The 21,363-nt window shown below is 41.1% G+C and overlaps 1 protein-coding gene across 1 annotated transcript in view; it reads right to left on the bottom strand.

The window, feature by feature from the left end:
- KIF24 (kinesin family member 24) overlaps positions 1–21,363 on the bottom strand; it is a 76,593-nt gene that overhangs the window by 33,641 nt on the left and 21,589 nt on the right. The window contains exons 3-6 of the mRNA XM_003312047.7: positions 19,929–20,118; positions 10,697–10,794; positions 3,827–4,042; positions 261–348 (exon numbers count right to left, since the gene is read on the bottom strand). Coding sequence (XP_003312095.1) covers positions 261–348; positions 3,827–4,042; positions 10,697–10,794; positions 19,929–20,118 — 592 coding nt within the window. The remainder of the gene's footprint in view (positions 1–260; positions 349–3,826; positions 4,043–10,696; positions 10,795–19,928; positions 20,119–21,363) is intronic.

The raw sequence follows: 21,363 nt of genomic DNA, 5'->3' as shown, positions 1-21,363 counted from the left end.
AAGAAACTAGCCCAGTAGTATCCTCCCAATGAATTAAGTTCTCCCACATGCCCTACCTCCCACTAATCGTGGGAGAAACCCTATAGAGAAACAAGCTATCCTCTCAGAAAAGAATTCACATTTTACAGATGTGAAGTGGTGGGCTTGTCATTGCCCTTTGCCTAAATATAAGTCCACTGTACTTGCTTAGTAGCAAAATGAATTTGTTCCCTGTACTTACACTGTTGTGGTGGGGTAATAAAGAAGGAAGAATTAATTACCTCTAAGAGGAGCTCCACACTGTCCACCTGAAGCTCTTGCAGTCCCACTATCTGCACCATGTGCTTGCTATCTTCTCTTGCAAAGAGCCTGCAGATGCAAGAAAGTGGTTGGTATGATGGTGCTACTAAAACAGACTTTGTTCTTGCCTCCCCAGAAACCATTCCACCATTCCTCTATTAAGTAGCAGTTTTCTGTTTGAGTGGGATGGATGCTTATCCTCCTCCCAACCCCACCCTCCTGACCTCAGCCCGATTCAGGGGTGGTTGTTGATTGTTGTAAAATAAATCAACAACTCTGGCTACAATTAAAAGAATGAGCACATATCTAAACTATGCTAATCAGTGGATGATGTACACCTGGCTATACTGTGATTTGTTCAGAGGTGGATATGGGATCTCTGCTGGTCCAATCAAAGTAAAGTCCTGGTCTCTGGTTGTTAGATGCCTGGTGAAGTGATGCTCTCTCTCTGTCCCTGGATGTGAAAGCATATGGCCCTGTGGCCCTGGGAGCAGTGGAAGCCATTTTGTATCTACAAAGAGGGTTGGCTTCAGGATGAAACTAATAACACAGAAGACAGAATGAAGAGATGCAAATAAACTGGGTCCTTATTGCATCCCTGAGCTGCTGGAGTAAACCAATGCTGAAGCCTGACTGTCCTCTAAGCTTTCCAGTTATTTGAGCCAATGATTTCCCTAAATGCTTAAGCTAGTACACATGGGGTTTTCTTTTATTTGCAATGTAAAGAGTCCTGATACATCTTATAAAGGAGCAAGGAAGAGCTGGGCTGCATCTGAATGCCTTAGGACTGCATTCAAGGTAATAAATGGTTATGGTCTACCATCATCATTAAACCAGATCCACTGAGAGGCATATGTTGAATCTATCAAAGACTCTAAGATTATTTTTCCCTCTTAATAAGATACTGATTAGGGTTAAGAACGGAATTCCACTTCATAACTTAAAATACAAGAATGATTTTCTCAAAAATAATTTTTTTCTCAGTCTATGCTTCATCCCAGTTTTCCAGATCTCTACAGAAGGATTGGAGGGAAACAGCCTCACCAATGCCCATCATCTCTCTGAAAACAAATCTATTAAAACAGTCAGCCTTCTAGAGTAAAAGAATCTAGCCATTGGATGCAGTGGTGTGTGTCTGTAGTCCCAGCTATTCAGAAGGCTGAGGCAGGAGGATTGCTTGAGCTCAGGAGTTTGAGGCTGTAGTACGCTATGATTGCGCCTGTGAATAGTCACTATGTTACAGCCGCGTAACATAGCAAGAGCCCATCTCTGTTTAAAAAAAAAAAAAAAAAAAAGGAAGATCTAACTTTTAGAGCCCTGCTGTCATTCCTGAACATATTTCCCAGGCCTTAATCTCTGAGCCCACCCCAGAAAGATTCCTCATGGACAGCCTAAAATGTACTTCAGCTTTTATGCAAGGTATAAAAACAATTTATCCTCTACTTCTAGGAATTAATTTCAAGATCCTTAAGCTTTGTTTTCCAGTTTAAGAGGCACACTGAACATACATACTTTTGTCTACCCTTGTCAAAGCCCCACTATTATAGAAAATAAATCTTATTTAAAAATTGGTCAGGCACAGTGGCTGAAACCTGTAATCCTAACACTTTGGGAGGCCTAGAGAGGAGGATTGTTTGAGCCCAGGAGTTTGAGAACAGCCTGGGTAAGTAACATAGGCAGACCCTGTGTCTACAAAAAATAAAAATTAGCAGGGCATGGTAGCATGTACCTGTAGTCCCAGTTACCTGGGAGGCTGGGATGGGAGGATCACTTCAGCCCAGGAGGATGAGGCTGCAGTGAGCTGTGGTGGCACCACTGTACTCCAGCCTGGGCGACAGAGCAATACCTTGCCTCAGAAAAAGAAAAAAAAAAAAATCAACAGGGTAAAGCATAACAGCATAAACAGGAAAGGGTGCCATCAATGGACCAGAACATTTCAGAAGCCCCAGAAAGGTAGGAAATAGATTAGATTAGACAATTAAATGGATATATATATATATATATATATATATACACATGAACCCCACAGGCCATGACACTTGTAGAGTAAGCATAGGTCTTCCCTAGTGAGCCTCAGAGAAGCATCAAACCCGAGAGTTAATATATGCCTATTCCCCTGCTACAACTGAGGAATGCAAATATACAGGGCAATAAAATAATCTGGGCAATTCATTAAAGAAATGCGTTCAGAAAGAGCTAGATATCCTAACCCCCCTTCACCCAAATAAACCACACACACACACACACACACACTCTCACACACACACAGCACAGTGGCTTTTATTCCATGGCAATTGTTCTTTAAGGGAAGTGGGCATTCTGACTGGAAAGGGCTCCTAATGAGGGCATTGGAGCTTGATGGAGAAGCTGTGATTGAGCTAATTCGAGACTTCAACACCAAGAAGGTAAAAAAGAAAGGCAACTCTTCCTCAAGCATCCCCAGAGTAGCACCCTCTTTTATTTTGCAGTTGTTTGGTCAGGACTGAACTCTGAACACCTATACAATCTCAAGTGGCATATCTGAAGGTCCCCTTTTCACTGGAATAGTTATAGGAGAGAGGCCTGCCTAAGCCCACTCGCTGGCTTCTCCAGTTATGCTACTCAGTACCCTACTGACCCTCTACAATGGGGGCCTGCCCTATCATGGTCTCCCTATTGAACTGGAACTGCTCCCCCACTCCCCATTCCATTGCTTGCTTGGAGCATGCAAAACTTGTGCATCCTTTTGGACAGCTCCATAGAGGCTTAGATACCTTTGTTGCCGGGCTAGTCTCAAGCTGATTAGGTTTCCCTAGCCTTCCAGGAGGCTCAGCCTCAATTCACTCCTCCAACATCTCAAATCTGGTTAATTCTGTTACAACAGCCTTTAATCCTTCCACCTCCCCCATTCCCTCTAACCTCTATTCTCCCATTTCCTCCACAACTTCTTTTGCCTCCTACTCAGTTTAAGTCATCTGTTTCAACCTAAACAAAACTTCATGCAAGAAAAATATAATAGGTGTTTAAAAGCAGAGTTACTGAATACACTTCTAAATTACTATATTATGTTGCAAGAGCAATAGTTTAAGCCTAACAAGGGTTAAAACTCTAAAGAGAAGATTTTCTTTTCTTCTTACTGATTTCAGAAAACTATCATGGTGTTTACCCTAAGATTATTTAGAGGAAAAACAAGAGAAAGTGGAAAATATTATTTATAGTTTTTCCAGTATAATCATAGGTCAAAAGAACAGGAAGGGGTTTAAGTACGTGTTGATTTCCTGACTTCCTGAAATTATGACCTTCTTCATAGACCAAAATAAAAGGGAAAGTCTTTTGATAGACATTAGAATATTGAACACTTTAAAAAATATTAATGAAAAGCTAATTTACATTTTCCTATAGCTGAATTGACAGCTAGAAAATATGTATCTGATGCAGGAGCCTCATTTCACAAAAGGGCACTAATGTACCAAAGCATCTCATTAAAGCCCATGATTCAGTGATTCTCCGGGACTCTGGCTTAAAATAGCGATGAACAGATTTATCTCTTCCCACTCATATTCAGTACCTTTTTCTTCTATTTAGGAGGTCATAAAGCTGTCCACAGTAAATTTCATAGAAGCTGATCCACACAAAGAGGTGCTTTCTTGGCTGGGACACTTCTAGTTGCCTGAAGATATCTTTGGCAGCTAGAGCATACAATCCTGGGTTCTCATGAGTTCCTATCATGGTGTAGGTCTTTCCAGCACCTGTCTGTCCATAAGCAAAGCAAGCGGCATTGCCTCTGGGGAAAGGATAATTTGCATTACTTATGCATATTAAGAGAAGTATTAGTTTACCCACAGATTTTTAATGACAAAGGTCAAATGTAAACATAGAATCTTAGAGAAAATTCAGCTATAAACACATAAACCTTTAAGGAGAAGAGGACTTTACATTATAAGAACACAGGAAGAGGAAAAAAACATTCTCAAACTACTACACAAGTTTTCCTTTTTTTTTTTTTTTTTGTTTTTTGAAATGGAGTCTCACTGTCAACCAGGCTGGAGTGCAGTGGTGTGATCTCCACTCACTGCAACCTCTGTCTCCCGGGTTCAAGTGATTCTCCTGCCTCAGCTTCCTGAGTAGCTGGAAGTACAGGTGTGCGCCACCATACCGGGCTAATTTTTGTATTTTTAGTAGAGATGGGGTTTCACCATGTTGGCCAAGCTCGTCTCGAACTCCTGACCTCAAATGATCTGCCCACCTCGGCCACTCAAAGTGCTGGGATTACAGACATGAGCCACCACACCCAGCCTGAGTTTTCTTATAGTAATTTTCTTACAGAACCAGTAAGAGAAACAACTCTAGAAGATAAAGAAACAAGGGCTTTAAAGAAACCACTTAGCCAATAAGCATTTACTGAATTCCTACCCCAGGCTAGGTGCTTTAGAGGATCCTAGAGATGATCTACTATTAATCTGAAAAGTTAAATTTAGTGAAAGAATAGAGAATTAAATACGAGAAATAACAGGAGATCATGTGATAAGCAAGATGGTAGTGACCACTCATAATTAAGGAAGTTTAGATAAAGGGGAAATTGATGTAAGCAAAGTATTTGAGGAAGGACTCACAAGAGTAGGAATTGGGCTGGGCCTTGAAGGCAGAAGCTGAAAAGCAGAGAGCTTCCACTGTGGAATAGGAATAGCGTGAACAGAGGCCACAGTAGTAAAGATGGCAGCAGGCACACCAAATCTTGAGGGGAAAAAAAAAGCCTGGGCTCTGGTTTCTGCCCTACCATTAACTAACCATATGACCTTAGGCAAGTCCCTTCACTTTTCTCTGTGCCTCAGTTTTCACTTTTATCAGTAGATTAGTTTCTAAGTAGTAGTAGATTGGCTTCTAAGATCCCTTCCAGTTGTGATGCCCTATGATTCTAAGTGAGAATCATTGCTCTTGTATGTGGTTACATGTGTGCGTACACACCCTTTATGAGTGTGAAGAACTGCAGAATAAGAGGTGGAGAATGGAGTTGGGAGACCAGCCTGTCAATCACAGTATGTTTTACGAGGAGTTGGAGACCAAGATTATCCGAGTGTTGTGGGATTCACCCACGCAGTGCTAAGTAGAGAATGAACATAATCTTAGAGCTGTTGCAGACTCTTAAACATGAATCTCATGGATTAATGATAAAAATAGCTGCTTGCAGCAAAAAAAAAAAGTCTATGCATTGTGACAGGAAAATAAATCTCAGGACCCCGAACTCACTAAGCCAAATGGAAAAGTCAAGCTGGGAAATGGGTCCCGCAAACCTGCCTCCCATTTGGTTCCTAAATAAGATGGCTACAAAGATAAAAAGCTACATATCTCCCTCACATTTTGCCCACTAGGAAATTCCTTGTGGGCTCATGGCCTTCACCTTAAAACAGTTGTGTTGAATTTCACCCTGGCAATGTCAATTGATAGCTTATCTTCACACATGGAGGACACAGGACAGAACTCTAAGTCATCCCTCTGCTCACCTGAAATAAATGCATATTTGATGCTTCCTCTGCCCTATTGTTGTCTACATTATCTAATGTAAAATGCAGTTCACTGGGCCAGGTGAAACACGAAGAACTATTTTCTCCAATCCCCAATATGAAAATTGAGTATTCAGTGAAAGACTGATCAAAGACTCGAAAGGATGCAACTGTTTTGTCTTTTTATCTATTGAAACATTTAAAACATATTTCTCTTCCTCCAATATCCACCCTTTCCCCTGTAAATTTTTTTTCCTTTTCCTTTTATTATTTTTTCCCCTTTTATTTGCTCTCAGATCTTACCCTTTAAATACTGAAGCCCTCAAAATCGTCTTTGGAGAAAGGTATAGACCTGTCTCCTGGGCTTGCGTTCTTAACTTTGGCAAATAAATCTACAATGATTGAGACTTGCCTGGGTCATCTTCTTTGATTTATAGCATGGACAGGGATGGGGGAGGCTGGAGGTGGGCAGAGAGATGAGTACACAGAAAAGGATTTGAAGCCAGGTAGAAAACAAAGAAAGAGTAAAATGACAAAAGCAAGGGAACCATAGAAATGTGAGAATCAAGACATGGGAGTTAATTAGATGTAAGCTGCTTGGAGCAGAGACCAGCTACTCTTTGCCTTTTGAACCCTGGCTCCCAGCAGTGTGGGTACTATAAATACCGGCAGAGGTGGAGTTGGGAAATGAATTACAGGAGAAAAATTTGAACACACTAAGGAAGATCCAGCAGAGCAAGAGGAAAGAATAATATCTACTTTACTTTCTGAACAGTTTAGGGATGAGCTTTTTCAAAAAGCAACAATACAGGAGTGAAAAACCCTATTATACTTTAAAGAATGGATACACTTAACTTGCAACTCTTGTTATTACTAAAGTCTTAACATTCAAATTCTAACTTATTTTAGAAACTTACTCCTCAAAAAGCATTCCCTAGATTTGGTGCCCTTACTAAGAAATTGAACCTAAGAGATATTTCACATTTTTAGCCTTCTCATAAAATTTAAAAAATTAAATAGCTTTTACAAAACAACAAAGCACAAAAAAATGGGCAAATGAAGATATCCAAATGGTCAGTAAGGACATGAAAAGGGCCAGGCACGGTGGCTCACACCTGCAATCCCAGCACTTTGGGAGGCTGAGGCAGGCGGATCACTTGAGGCCAGGAGTTCGAGATCAGCCTGGTCAACATGGCAAGACCCCATCTCTACTAAAAATACAAAAATTTGCCAGGTGTGGTGGCACACGCCTACAATCCCAGCTACTAGGGTGGCTGAGGCACGAGAATAGCCTGAGCCCGGGAGGCGGAAGTTGCAGTGAGCTGAGATCGCACCATTGCACTCCAGCCTGAGTGTCAGTGAGACTCTATCTCAAAAAAAAAAAAAAAAAAAAAAAAAGGCCGGACGCGGTGGCTCAGGCCTGTAATCCCAGCACTTTGGGAGGCCGAGGCAGGTGAATCACGAGGTCAGGAGATCGAGACCATCCTGGCTAACATGGTGAAACCCCTGTCTCTACTAAAAAATAGAAAAAATTAGCTGGGCGTGGTGGCAGGCACCTGCAGTCCCAGCTACTCGGGAGGCTGAGGCAGGAGAATGGCGTGAACCCAGGAGGCGGAGCTTGCAGTAAGCCAAGATCGCGCCACTGCACTCCAGCCTGGGCTGCGAGACTCCGTCTCAAAAAAAAGAACATGAAAAGAAGCTCAGTATCATCAGGCATTGAAGAAACACAAATTAAACCTACAATGAGATTATTTAATACCCATTAGATTGGCTAAAATAAGAAAGCCTGACGATATCAGATATTGCAGAACTACAATTCTCATGTTACTGTTGGGAGTATAAAATGGTACACTTTGAAAAGTTGTTTGACATTTTCCCTTTTTTCTCTTCTTTGAGACAGGGTCTTGCTCTGTTGCCCAGGCTGGAGTGTAGTGATCACAGATTATTGCAGCCTTGATCTCTTGGGCTCAAGCAACAACCTTCCAAGTAGCTGGGACTACAGGCATGTGCCACCAAACCCAGCTAATTAAAAAAAATTTTTTTAGAGATAGGGTCTCACTATATTGCCCAGGCTGGTCTTGAACTCCTGGCTCGAATGATTCTCCCATCTCGGCCTCCCACAGTGTGAAATTACAAGCGTGAAACACTGTGCCCGACTGACACTTTCTTATAAATATAAACCTATCCTATGAGCCAGCAATTCCATTTCTAGGTTGTTACCCAAAGTAAATGAAAACATGCTCATAAAAAAAATTATACAAGAATGTTCTGGCCATCATGGAGAAACCCCATCTCTACTAAAAAATAAAAAATTAGCCGGGTGTGGGATTACAATCCCAGCTACTTGGGAGGCTGAGGCAGGAGAATCACTTGAACCCGGGAAGCAGAGGTTGCGGTGAGCTGAGATCGCACCATAGCACTCCAGCCTGGGCAACAAGAGTGAAACTCCATCTCAAAAAAAAAGAATGTTCATACTTTATTCATAAAGTCCAAAGCCAGAAACAATGCAAATATCTGTCAACAGGAGAATAGACAAAACAAAGTGTGATAATTTCATAGAAGGGAATATTACTCAGCAATGAAAACCACAGATACGTGTCAACATGTACTAATATAAAACACCATTATGCTAAGCAAACATTATGTTAAGCATATAAGTATAATGATTCTATCTCTATGATATTGTAGAACAGATAAAACTAATCTATACTGACAGAAAGTAAGTCAGTGGTTACCTAAGACCTGGGGGTGAGGGTGGAGGATTAACTAAATAGGGACACAAGAGAACTTTCTGGGGTGATGAAAATGTTCCATGTCTTGTTACAGATATTTGTTACTCACGTATATAAAACTATCAAAACTCATCAAATGTGAATACTTAAGATCTGTGCATCTTATTGTATGTAAATTATCCCTCAATTTTTAAAAAGTTGTTTGAAAAAACAGTCAAAATTCTCTGGAATCAGCAACACTAGCAGGCTACTTGGCATTTTCTATCATACATGCCTACAATTTTAATAGATAGGTAGGTAGATAGGTAGGTAGGTAGATTAGATAGGTAGGTAGATAGCTAGGTAGGTGGATTGGATGGATGGATAGACAGACAGACAGACAGACAGACAGACAGACAGACAGACAGACAGACAGAGGCAGGGTCTTGCTCTGTTGCCCAGGCTGGAGTACAGTGCAAGACCACAGCTCCTGCAGCCTTGACCTCCTGGGCTCAAGCAATCCTCCCACCTCAGCCTCCCAAGTAGCTGGGACCACAGGTGCACATCACCATGCCTGGCTAATTAAAAAAAAAAAATTTTATAGACCAGGCATGGTGGCTCACACCTATAATCCTAGCACTTTGGGAGACTGAAGCAGGAGGATTGCTTGAGCCCAGAAATTCAAGACTAGCCTGGGTAACATGGCAAAACCCCATCTCTAAAAAAATACAGAAATATTAGCTGGGCATGGTGGCAGGCGCCTGCAGTCCCAGCTACTCAGGAGGCTGAGGTGGGAGGATTGCTTGAACCTGAGAGGCAGAAGTTGCAGTGAGCCAAGATTGCACCACTGCACTTTGGCCTGGGTGACAGAGTGAGACCCTGTCTCAAAAATATAAAATAAAATAAAATAAATATTTTTTGGTGTGTGTGGAGATAGGGTCTCCTTATGTTGCCCAGCCTGGTCTCAAACTCTTGGGCTCAAGCTATCCTCCTGTCTTGGCCTCCCAAAGTGCTTGGATTACAGGTGCAAGCCACCACATGTAGCCCATGCCTATATTTTAAATACTTACGCAACAGAGGCCCTTACTATAATTCCTGTCCCATTCAATGTTTATTAAGTGTGAATAATAACTTAAAAATACATCTGGCCCGGCGCGGTGGCTCACACCTGTAATCCCAGCACTTTGGGAGGCCGAGGCGGGCAGATCACGAGGTCAGGAGATCGAGACCATCCTGACTAACACAGTGAAACCCCGTCTCTACTAAAAATACAAAAAATTAGCCAGGCATGGTGGTGGGCGCCTGTAGTCCCAGCTACTCAGGAGGCTGAGGCAGGAGAATGGAGTGAACCCGGGAGGCAGAGCTTGCAGTGCGCCGAGGTCGCGCCACTGCACTCCAGCCTGGGCGACAGAGTGAGACTCTGTCTCAAAAAAAAAAAAAAAACCATCTATGAGGCCGGGCGTGGTGGCTCACGCCTGTAATCCCAGTACTTTGGGAGGCCGAGGCGGGCGGATCACGAGGTCAGGAGATGGAGACCATCCTGGCTAACACGGTGAAACCCCGTCTCTACTAAAAATACAAAAAAATTAGCCGGGCGTGGTGGCGGGTGCCTGTAGTCCCAGCTACTTGGGAGGCTGAGGCAGGCTGAGGCAGGAGAATGGCGTGAACGTGGGAGGCAGAGCTTGCAGTGAGCTGAGATCACGCCACTGCACTCCAGCCTGGGCGACAGAGCAAGACTCCATCTCAAAAAAAAAAAAAATACATCTATGAAAAATTGATAAGTGATATTCACTTATCTATCTGATTCCAAAGAAAAAATTAACTAAACTATAGCCAGAATACATAATTCCTATCATCAGAGTTCAGACTAACTCCAACCACCTGAACCTTTTTCTTCTGAGGACTTTGATGGGATTATATTGTTAAAAGCTTAATTTTTCTTTTTTTTTTAAACACCCTTTCACTATCTATCACAATATATTTTTCCACTAGACACAGAGAAATAATATCATCAATGTAAGAGGAAATTTTACTGCAAATTTCTAAATCCTTGGTAAATCCTATAGAGATACTGCATGTTTTCAGAAGAATCTAAATTTATTAGCTCAAAACACAAATTCATGTTTAAGTCAAAAGTACTGAAAAGCATGTGATATTTATAAAGAAATATGGCCTAATGGAAAATAGAAAATAAAAAGCAAGAAAAGCAAATAATCTTTATCGTACCCATTGAAAATATGCTGAATAAGTGGGTGAGTAGTCTTCATGTATACATCCCGATTGGTGCACGCCTCACCAAAGACTTCATCAAAATAAAAAACATGCTGAAAAATAAATTTGATTTTATGGAAAGAGACACATTCTGGATTTTCTTAATCACTATTCTAGTTAACAGATGATAAATGCCAAAATATGTCTTTAAGTAACAGTAACTGACCATATCAAACTTAGAGGTAAATAAGCAATCACTATTAAATGACAGGGCCTCCTCTTACTTGAGATCTCTGTAGACATGTTCTTACAAGGTAAAAACTAAGGCACACATTTTTTGTTTTCTCTTAAGAGAAGTAAATTGATAAACACAAGAGTGAGTCAATCCTCCTTAGGTCTAGGAGAGAAAGTGAATTCTATGGGGATTATCCTCGTATTCCAACTAAAGCTAGTATATTTAGAATTTTGGAGGAATTTGTGATCTGGCGCAGTGGCTCACGCCTGTAATCCCAACATTTTGGGAGGCCGAGGCCAGCAGATCACAAGGTCAGGAGATCGAGACCATGCTGGCTAACACGGTGAAACCCCATCTCTACTAAAAATACAAAAATTTAGCCGGGCGTGGTGGTGGGCACTTGTAATCCCAGCTACTCGGGAGGCTGAGGCAGGAGAATGGCGTGAACCCGGGAGGTGGAGCTTGCAGTGAGCCGAGATGGCACCACTGCACTCCAGCCTGAGTGACAGAGCGAGATTCCATTTAAAAAAAAAAAAAAAAGAATTTTGGAGGAATTCTAGGGGAAGATCTCAATTCTGTAGATTACACAGCTTAACTTTTAATTCCATAAATATTTATGCTCAGCTGGTAGCACATACATTGCAGTAGGCACTTGAAGGGGCCCAAGGATATAGACATTACCCTAGCATTTCCCTATCTTACCTCCTAAAAATGTTAATCTACACAAGTATGCAAATGACTGGAAGGTAGAAGAATCTTAAGATAAAGTACGTGTCGATTTCAAAGGAAAACATATTCTCTCTGATTATGAAAAAGACTATACTGAGAATGGACCACAGGAGAAGAAGAGGAATTTGAAAGGGAGTGATGGAAGGGGGGAAGGTATTCCAGGCACAGGGGAAGTATGAACAGAGTCAAAGCATAGAAGCACAAGGAATTAACTGTTTAATTAATTAATATTTAGGGAATAGCAAGGATTCAATGTGATTGAAATACAGTATCACAGTAAGTAGAAAAGTGAAACAGAGGCCGGGCGCAGTGGCTCCACACCTGTAATCTCAGCACTTTGGGAGGCCGAGGCAGGTGGATCACCTGAGGTCAGGAGTTTGAGACCAGCCTGGCCAACATGGTGAAACCCATCTCTACTTAAATTACAAAAAATTAGCCAGGCGTGGTGGTGGGCGCCTGTAATCCCAGCTACTTGGGAGGCTAAGGCAGGAAAATCGCTGGAACCCGGGAGGCAGAGGTTGCAGTGAGCTGAGATCGCACCATTGCACTCCAGCCTGGGCAACGAGCAAAACTCCATCTCAAAAAAAAAAAAAAAAGAGACAGAATACTAGAATAATGAGTTAGGACTGTGTTGTAGGGGTCTTGGGACACCAGTCTTAACTGGAGGGCAGGATGCTCATATTTAATTCAGTAAATAGTGGGGAAACAATGAAAAACTAACTTTATAGGCAAGAAGGATGATTTCAGTCTTTACTGGAAGATTAATCTGGCTTCACACTATGAATGGTTTGAGAACAGAGACACTAGTAATTCAGTGGTGAGGTAAAAAGCATCTAAATTATTTGACAACCATGGAAATAAAGAGATGGATACAGAAGAAATTTGATAACTGACTAGAGGTGGGGAGCTGGGGAGAGAAAGGGGTCCAAGACGACTTCCAAATGAAAAATCACAGTAATTTGGAAAAAGACAGAAAAAAGACCCCATTACATTGGGTCTGAAAAGCATTAATTCAGCAGCTGTAATTATTTCCATAATTTAGGGGCTTACCATGTTGGTAGGTACAACTACATATATATATGTATGAATATATATTATTCTTATGTTGGTAGCTCGTATATATAGTATATATACACACATATATAAAAATATACATACATATATATTCTTATATACATATAGCCCAACTATACGTATATAATAGTAATATATATTTTGTTTATTGATTTTTTTTTCTGAGATGGAGTCTCACTCTGTTGCCCTGGCTGGAGTGCAGTGGCATGATCTTGGCTCACTGCAACCTCCATCTCTTGGGTTTAAGCAACTCTCCTGCTTCAGTCTCCTGAGTAGCTGGGATTACAGGCGCCCGCCACCACGCCTGGCTGATTTTTGTAGTTTTAGTAAAGACGGGGGTCTCATCATGTTGGCCAGGCTGGTCTCGAACTCCTGACCTCAAGTGATCCATCTGCTTCAGCCTCCCAAAGTGCTGGGATTACAGGTGTGAGCCCATGCTGGCTGATATATATTCTAATATATTATTTGCACCACTGCATTCTAGCCTGGGCCACAGATGAGACCCAGTCTCAAAAAATAAAAAAATTAAAAAAAAAATAAAAGTAACATGTATTTATAGAATATCTCTGGAAAGATACGCTTAGAATAGGTAACCCCAATTGCCTTCATGGAGGAAACAGGATTGGAGGGACACTTGTATTTTACACTTTTGTACCTTTCTATTTCAAAATAGGTGAATCTATCCTATTCAGAGATATTTACTTTTTCATATTAAACTAACATGCAATAATATATATTCTTTTATATATATATAGCTGGGCTACCAAGATGTGTGTGTGTGTGTGTGTGTGTGTGTATAGTTGGTCTAATATATAAGAATATATATATGAGAAATCCTAGTAATTTCAAGCCTGAGTATAGCATAATGACAGTCCATACACCATGAATGACAGATAAGGCCTTATCTTCTACTTTTTGGGCCTGCTCTAAATATCTAGTCAAGAAAAAATTATATGGACAGATCCAGAAAACTGGACTTGGGCCAATTTACTGTGGGTCACTCTACCCCAAGTTTGAATCTGTTGTGTGTACCATTACATTACATTAGAATGGAAACTTGTTAGATTGTCTAAGAAGAAAGTGAGAATACAAATCCAAATCTACAAGTTAGAGAAAAAGTTACAAAGTAAGAAAATAATGAATCTGAAGAATAATAGATGTGTGAACTTTTAGTGCTTTGAAAAATGTGGTAAGATTTTAAGAACACTAAAATATTAATAACTACTGAAGTTGGGTGACAGGCACATAGAGAGGTCATTAAACTTTTGATTAAGCTTAAAAAGGTCAATAATAGTTAAACATATTTTTAAAATCTGGTGGTATTTTTTTTTTTTTGAGACGGAGTCTCACTTTGTTGCCCAGGTTGGAGTGCAGTGGCGTGATCTTGGCTCACTGCAACCTCCCACTCCCTGCTTCAAGCGATTCTCCTGCCTCAGCCTCCCAAGTAGCTGGGATTACAGTGCCCACCACCACGCCCAGCTAATTTTTTTGTATTGTTAGTAGAGACAGGGTTTCACCATGTTGGCCAGGCTGGTCTCAAGAGCTCCCGAAGGTGATCCGCCTGCCTCGGCCTACCAAAGTGCTGGGATTACAGGTGTGAGCCACTGTGCCCAGCCTAAAATCTGGTTTTAATGAACATTATTTATATCTATTTCATACACAGTTTCTAGGCAAGGAGACAAATTAATTCGTTGCTCAAATTATCACCATAGGTTTTTATAGTTAAGTATGAAATCCAAAACAAAGAAACCCACTAGATCTATAGTTATCTATAGATGTGGATATATTCGGCATTTCTCAAAAAAAAAAAAAAAAAGAAAAAACCCACAACTAAAGTGGGAATACATTTTTTTGTTTCCTTTTATTACAGCGAGTATATGGCAATTCTGTCTCTCCTTCTAAAAGTGCTCATGGATAGCTTTAGCTTTTGAGTAAAGACCTTAGAAAGCATTTATTGATTAAGGGAATTAGTATCTTTCCTTCCAATAAGGTTTAGATATTGGTTTTCCCAGTACTTTTGTAAATATCTTTCATGAAAGATAAGTAAACATGCAAGATTATTATAGTTAATGTATATACACAATTCATAACGTCCTTTGCATCACACACACTTTCATTTGCTCACACTTTATCAGTGAGGCTGGAGTAACACCTACGTTGACCTTACTAACCTTGACAGAATCAGAGTTCCACAGTTTATTTATTTTGAGACACAGTCTCCCTTTGTCGCCCAGGCTGGAGTGCAGGGGTGTGATCTCGGCTCACTGCAACCTCCACCTCCCAGGTTCAAGCGATTCTCATGCCTCAGCCTCCCGAGTAGCTGGGATTACAGGCACGCAGCCACCACGCCCAACTAATTTTTTGTATTTTTAGTAGAGATGGGGTTTCGCTATGATAGCCAGGCTGGTCTCAAATTGCTGCCCCCAAGTGATCTGTCCACCTCGGACTCCCAAAGTGCAGTTTATTTTTTAAATAAGTTTTTCTTCAGATTATAAAAGTAACATGTGGGCCAGGCACTTGTAATCCCAGCACCTTGAAAGGCTGAGGAGGGTGGATCACCTGAATTCAGGAGTTTGAGACCAGCCGAGGCAACATGGAGAAACCCAGTCTTTACAAAAAATACAAAAATTAGCCTGGCATGGTGGTGTGATGCCTGTAATCCCAGCTACTCGGGAGGCTGAGGTGGGAGGATCGCTTGAGCCCAGGAGGTTGAGGCTGCAGTGTGCCATGACTGCACCACTGTACCTCAGCCTGGGCAACAGAACAAGACCCTGTCTCAGAAAAATTAAAAAACCAAAATTACAATAGAGAACAAAATATAGAGAATAGAGAAGAAAATAAAAGTATCCTTAAATCTAGGTGTTCAGCCACTGTTAACTTTTTGATGTATTTCAGATTTCAGTGTCATCTTTTTTTTTCTATATACGTATTTTTTTCTTTTTCTTTTTCTTTTTTTTTTTTTGAGACAGAGTCTCACTCTGTCGCCCAGGCTGGGGTGCAGTGGCGTGATCTCGGCTCACTGCAAGCTCTGCCTCCTGGGTTCACGCCATTCTCCTGCCTCAGCTTCCCTAGTAGCTGGGACTACAGGCACCTGCCACCATGCCCGACTAATTTTTTGTATTTTTAGTAGAGACGAGGTTTCACTGTGTTAGCCAGGATGGTCTTGATCTCCTGACCTTGTGATCCACGGCCTCGGCCTCCCAAAGTGCTGATTACAGGCATGAGTAATGCCGGCGCGGTGCCTGGCCTCTTTTTCTTTATTATTATTTTTAAGACAGAGTCTTACTGTGTCACCCAGGTTGGAGTGCAGTGGCACAATCACAGCTTACTATAGTCTCAACCTCCCAGGCTCAAGTGATCCTCCCACCTCAGCCTCCCGAGTAGCTGAAACTACAGGTACATGTCACCACGCTTGGCAATTTTTTTTTTTTTTTTTGAGACAGAGTCTCACTCTGTTGCCCAGGCTGGAGTGCAGTGGCGCAATCTCAGCTCACTGTGAACTCTAACTCCCAGATTCAAGTGATTCTCCTGCCTCAGCCTCCCAAGTAGCTGGGATTACAGGTGTGTGCCACCAGGCCCAGCTAATTTTTGTATTTTTAAAAGAGACAGAGTTTCACCACATTGGCTAGGCTGGTCTTAAAACTCCTGACTTCAAGTGATCTGCCCCCCTCATCCTCCCAAAGTGCTGGGATTACAGGTGTGAGCCGCTGTGCCTCACCACCAGCTAATTTTTTTTTTTTTTTTCTGAGACGGAGTCTCCCTCTCTCTCCCAGTCTGGAGTGCAGTGGTGCGATCTCGGCTCACTGCAAGCTCCGCCTCCCGGGTTCACGCCATTCTCCTGCCTCAGCCTCCCAAGTAGCTGGGACTACAGGTGACTGCCAACACGTCTGGCTAATTTTTTGTATTTTTAGTAGAGACGGAGTTTCACCATGTTAGCCAGGATGGTCTCGATCTCCTGACTTTGTGACCCACCTGCCTCGGCCTCCCAAAGTGCTGGGATTACAGGCGTGAGCCACCGTGCCCAGCCTAATTTTTTTTTTTTAATTTTTACAGAGACAGGGTTTCACCATGTTACCCAGGCTGGTTTTGAACCCCTGGGCTCAAGTGATCCTCCTGCTTTGGCCTCCCAAAATGCTGGGATGCTAGGCATGAGTTACCATACCCAGCCTATATTTTTTTCTGAAGAAATTGGTTGTACAGGCAAGCAGAGGCCAGACCACGTAGAGTCTTGTTAAAACTTTAAAATTTTATTCTAAGTGCAATAAAGAGTCTTAAAGGATTTTAAGTAAAAAAGTATGTGTATTATTTAGCAACTATCCTTCTGTATTTTACCAACAGTATTTTAATAATCAAGTATGGTTGTTGCATTATTAAACAGATGCTTTTATAGTGCCTATCACAGTTAATAGCTTTCCTAGTACTGAACTTGGATTATGCTTGCCTGCCAGTATAAAGTACTGAAACTAACTTGTTAATGTCTTATATAGGCTTTTGTACTCATATTTATAAATAAGATTGGTCAGGCCAGGCGTGGTGGCTCATGCCTATAATCCCAACACTTTGGGAGGCTAAGGCAGGTGGATTACTTGAGCTCAGGAGTTCGAGACCAGCTGGGCAACACGGCAAAACCTCATCTCTACAAAAAATACAAAAATTAGCCAGGCGTGGTGGCATGTACCTGTAGTCCCAGCTACTCAAGAGGCTGAGGTGGGAGGATCACTTGAGCTCAGGAGATGGAGGTAGCAGTGAGCCAGGATCATACCACTGCACTCCAGCCTGGGCGATGGAGACAGATCCTGTCTCAAACAGACAGACAAAAACCATTGGTCCATAGCTTATTTGTGTGTTTGTTGGCCAATCTTACTCACTTTGTAATATGACATCTGCATTAGCTTCCATATTAAACTTGTATTCACTTACTGCCAATTTCAAAAAACTAGAATGAAACAATATGGTTTGTTTCCTTGTTTCACTCATTATATCGATATAAAGTTTAATAGTTTGGTAGGATAGCATACTACAACTACATGTATATGATCATATTTACTAAATAACAAGATTTGAAAAGATAGGACATTTAATAAAACAAACACAAAAACCTATTATCTCTAAATATGTTTAAAAATAAAACCCAAAGAATCTACGATCAATATTTATTTAGCACTCAGTTTGCTATAAACCTACCTTTTCTTCTTTCTATTTGAGGAAGAAAAAAGAAAAAGAAGTCTTCCCAGCATTTTTATATCATAGCATTGACAGGTAAGGATTCGGACCTATGAGAGCAAAGGTCCAAAGTTCAAACAGCAGAGAAAGTGCCATGGAAACTATGGGTATTCAATAAGTATTAACCAGTGGTAATGACAAAAAAAGTAAGGTTATTGTGTTTGGGGATAACAGAAAAATACGAAAGATAAGATGATGCCTCCTTGATGGAATTACTGTGACAGAAGCATCATTAAGGAAGTCTTAGGTAGACAGTGATTGGATAGGGCTATTACGATGGCTATAAGTAGCCATGGAACTAGATAGCATTACAACTAATTGGTCATTTAGTCCATTTTCAAAATAAATATCTCCCACTGAGAACTAATAGACCGTGCATTGATCAGCAATCGATAAGGCTGTTAAAGTGATTGGGTTGGTTTTACAGTGGCCTAATAATTTAGTACCAGTAGAAAGACTCAGTGGATTACTCTGAATATCTCTGTGAAACACAATTTTGGTAACCAAAGAAAAAGAAGAACAATACAAGTTTGAAAAAGGGTGAAAGTGTTAACAAATGACTTCAGCATTAAAGGATTTATTCCACTAATGTAAGATCTCAGCTGACTAAGGTGAATTGCTAGCATACCAGATTTTTTTTTCTCCCTACCAGTCACTGGGTTTTGAAGCAAGAGAACAAGAGAGAGAGAAAGAATAAATATAATATGAACGTTTAGGGAAGTAGATTCAGAGTAAGAGAAACTGTGTACTCTCAAATCTTAACATCCAATGGATTATCTGGTTTTAGATTACTCACAATTTTTCACAATTTTAGGAGTACCTAAATGATGATTCTTTCCATCTGTGGAGTTTGCTGTTTCTCTATGAGACTAAAGAATTATTGCAAGGTACCTTCAGCTTGGAATAAGTTTCTTTCAATACCAAACTCTTTCTCCTTGGACTCTTCATAATCACTCTAGCAGGCAGTGAACATTATTTACATGGCTGAGTTATTAGTGTTTTATTTAAACCCTTATATGTTAGATGTGAAATCATATCTCTGGATTTTATTTACCCACTGCAATCTACCCTGTATAAAGTGGTCTGCTCAGAGCCTAATTTTCGCCAAGTATAAGCCCAAGACAGCTGAGAATCAAAATAAGCACGTGGCTGGCAATTGTCGGTCCTGTTGCCCAAAAAGATATTGTCCATCATTAAACCCAAGTCTCAAAGTCAGCAGAATGAGAAGTTCACACTGTGAGATGCAAGCAAGAATGGAAATCAACTGTGTGACATCTCATAGTCATATATTCAGTGACTGGTCCTGTTGACAACTACTTAATTATTTATTTGTTTTTTATTTTTATATTCTTTTAGAGGCAGATCCTCCCTCTGTTGCCCAGGCTGGAGTGCAGTGGTGCAATCATAGCTCACTGTAATGCAGAACTCCTGGGCTCAAGTGATCCTCCTGCCTCAGCCTCCTGAGTAGTTAAGACTACAGGTACACACCACCATGCTGGACTAGTTTTAAAATCTTTTCTGGAGAGACAGGATCTCGCTATGGTGCCCAGGGTGGTCTCAAACTCTTGGGCTCAAGTGATCCTCACACTGCAGCCTCCCAAAGCACTGGGATTATAGGCATGAGCCACCACACCTGGCCCCACTTCATTATTTAAATTATTTTTATTTCTTCATTCCTCCTTTTTTTTTGCTGAATATGTATAATTAAATTCACACAAAGCATGTTAAGTGAATATATGATGTAGCTCCACTGCACAAGAGAAATTGTTTTTGTATCCCCTATTGCACCGTCTTTTGAAAAAATGAATGCCCTGGATATCAATGACTTAATACAGTGTCACATCAGGAATGAATGTCAACACCCGAACCAGAAACTTGATTTTCAGTGTTCTAACAGAAACTTGTATGCCACCACTCAAACAAAAAGCAAAAAAAAATGACATACTTGATAATATTAGTTCCAAACATAAAACGAAAACATCATACCTGCAGAATATATTGAGTGAGGTCAACTGCTTCTTTCTTCTCATGCACAAGTAGAGTTTCTTTGTCTTCTACAGTAATAATATTAATTTCTCCACGACGTACCTCCCTCATGCCCAGCGGGCGTTTTCGAACACAAACTCTGATTTTCTCCATCTCAGTCCAAGGATTCTGTTTCTCTGAAGTGTTCTGTCTAATATGTTTATAAACAGGCTTTTAATTTTTAATAATAGGACAAGATTACTTAACAGGTCAAAGTATTGGTACCTTTTAGCCGGGCGCAGTGGCTTACGCCTGTAATCCCAGCACTTTGGGAGGCCGAGGCGGGCGGATCACGAGGTCAGGAGATCAAGACCATCCTGGCTAACACGGTGAAACCCCGTCTCTACTAAAAATACAAAAAATTAGCCAGGCATAGTGGCGTGCGCCTGTAATCCCAGCTACTTGGGAGGCTGAGGCAGGAGAATGGCGTGAACCCAGGAGGCGGAGCTTGCAGTGAGCCGAGATTGCGCCACTGCACTCCAGCCTGGGCGACAGAGCCAGATTCTGTCTCAAAAAAAAAAAAAAGTATTGGTACATTTTGCTGTATATTAGGCATAATATATTTCTTAAAGTTACAAAGTAAAGTGTCAACCCTGAGAAAGTTCTTCTATCTCCATCCCCACCCTGCTCCGCCCTTTTCCTTGGAAAAACACAAATAACAGAACAACAACAAAAAACCAACCAACCAACAAAAAACCCCTAAGAGATCATATATAGAATACTATTTTATACAATTGTTTCATATCAATTCTGATTTCCTTAGCCCTCCAACTGGCTGCTGAAAAAAAATTTTTTTTGAGATAGGATCTCACTCTGTCACCCAGACTGGAGTACAGTGGCATAGCCATGGCTCATTGCAGCCTCAACCTCCAGGGTTCAAGAAATTCTACCTCAGCCTCCTAAGTAGCTAGGACTATAGCGTACAACACCGCAGCTGGCTAATTTTTGTAATTTTTGTAGGGACAGGGTCCCACTATCTTGCCCAGGCTGGTCTTGAACTTAGGGCCTCAAGCAATCCTCCCATTTTGGCCTCTCAAAGTGCTGGGATTACAAGCATCAGCCATCACGCTCAGCCTGGAGAATACTTTTTTTACTGGGATCTGAATTGGTTTAAAAAAAAAAAACCCAGCAACTAATTTTCTAATATAATGAATGCATAAAGCACTAATTTTATGGCATGTTTTAAAGCAAATTTTATTTTCTTAACCAACATTTAGGGACTTTAAAATGCATCATTTTTGCATGAAACTGCAGGTGGAATAAATAAATGACAGAATAAATGAAATGTACCATTTTGAGATACTGTGGGAAAATCGTGACAATCATTGAAACTGGATGACGGGCCAGGTGCGGTGGCTCACGCCTGTAATCCTAGCACTTCTAGAGGCTGAGGCGG

Source organism: Pan troglodytes, chromosome 11, assembly GCF_028858775.2.
Source record: "Pan troglodytes isolate AG18354 chromosome 11, NHGRI_mPanTro3-v2.0_pri, whole genome shotgun sequence".
Taxonomy (NCBI): domain Eukaryota; kingdom Metazoa; phylum Chordata; class Mammalia; order Primates; family Hominidae; genus Pan; species Pan troglodytes.
Note: the sequence above shows the minus strand (reverse complement) of the source record. Positions and strands in the feature narration are given on the sequence as shown.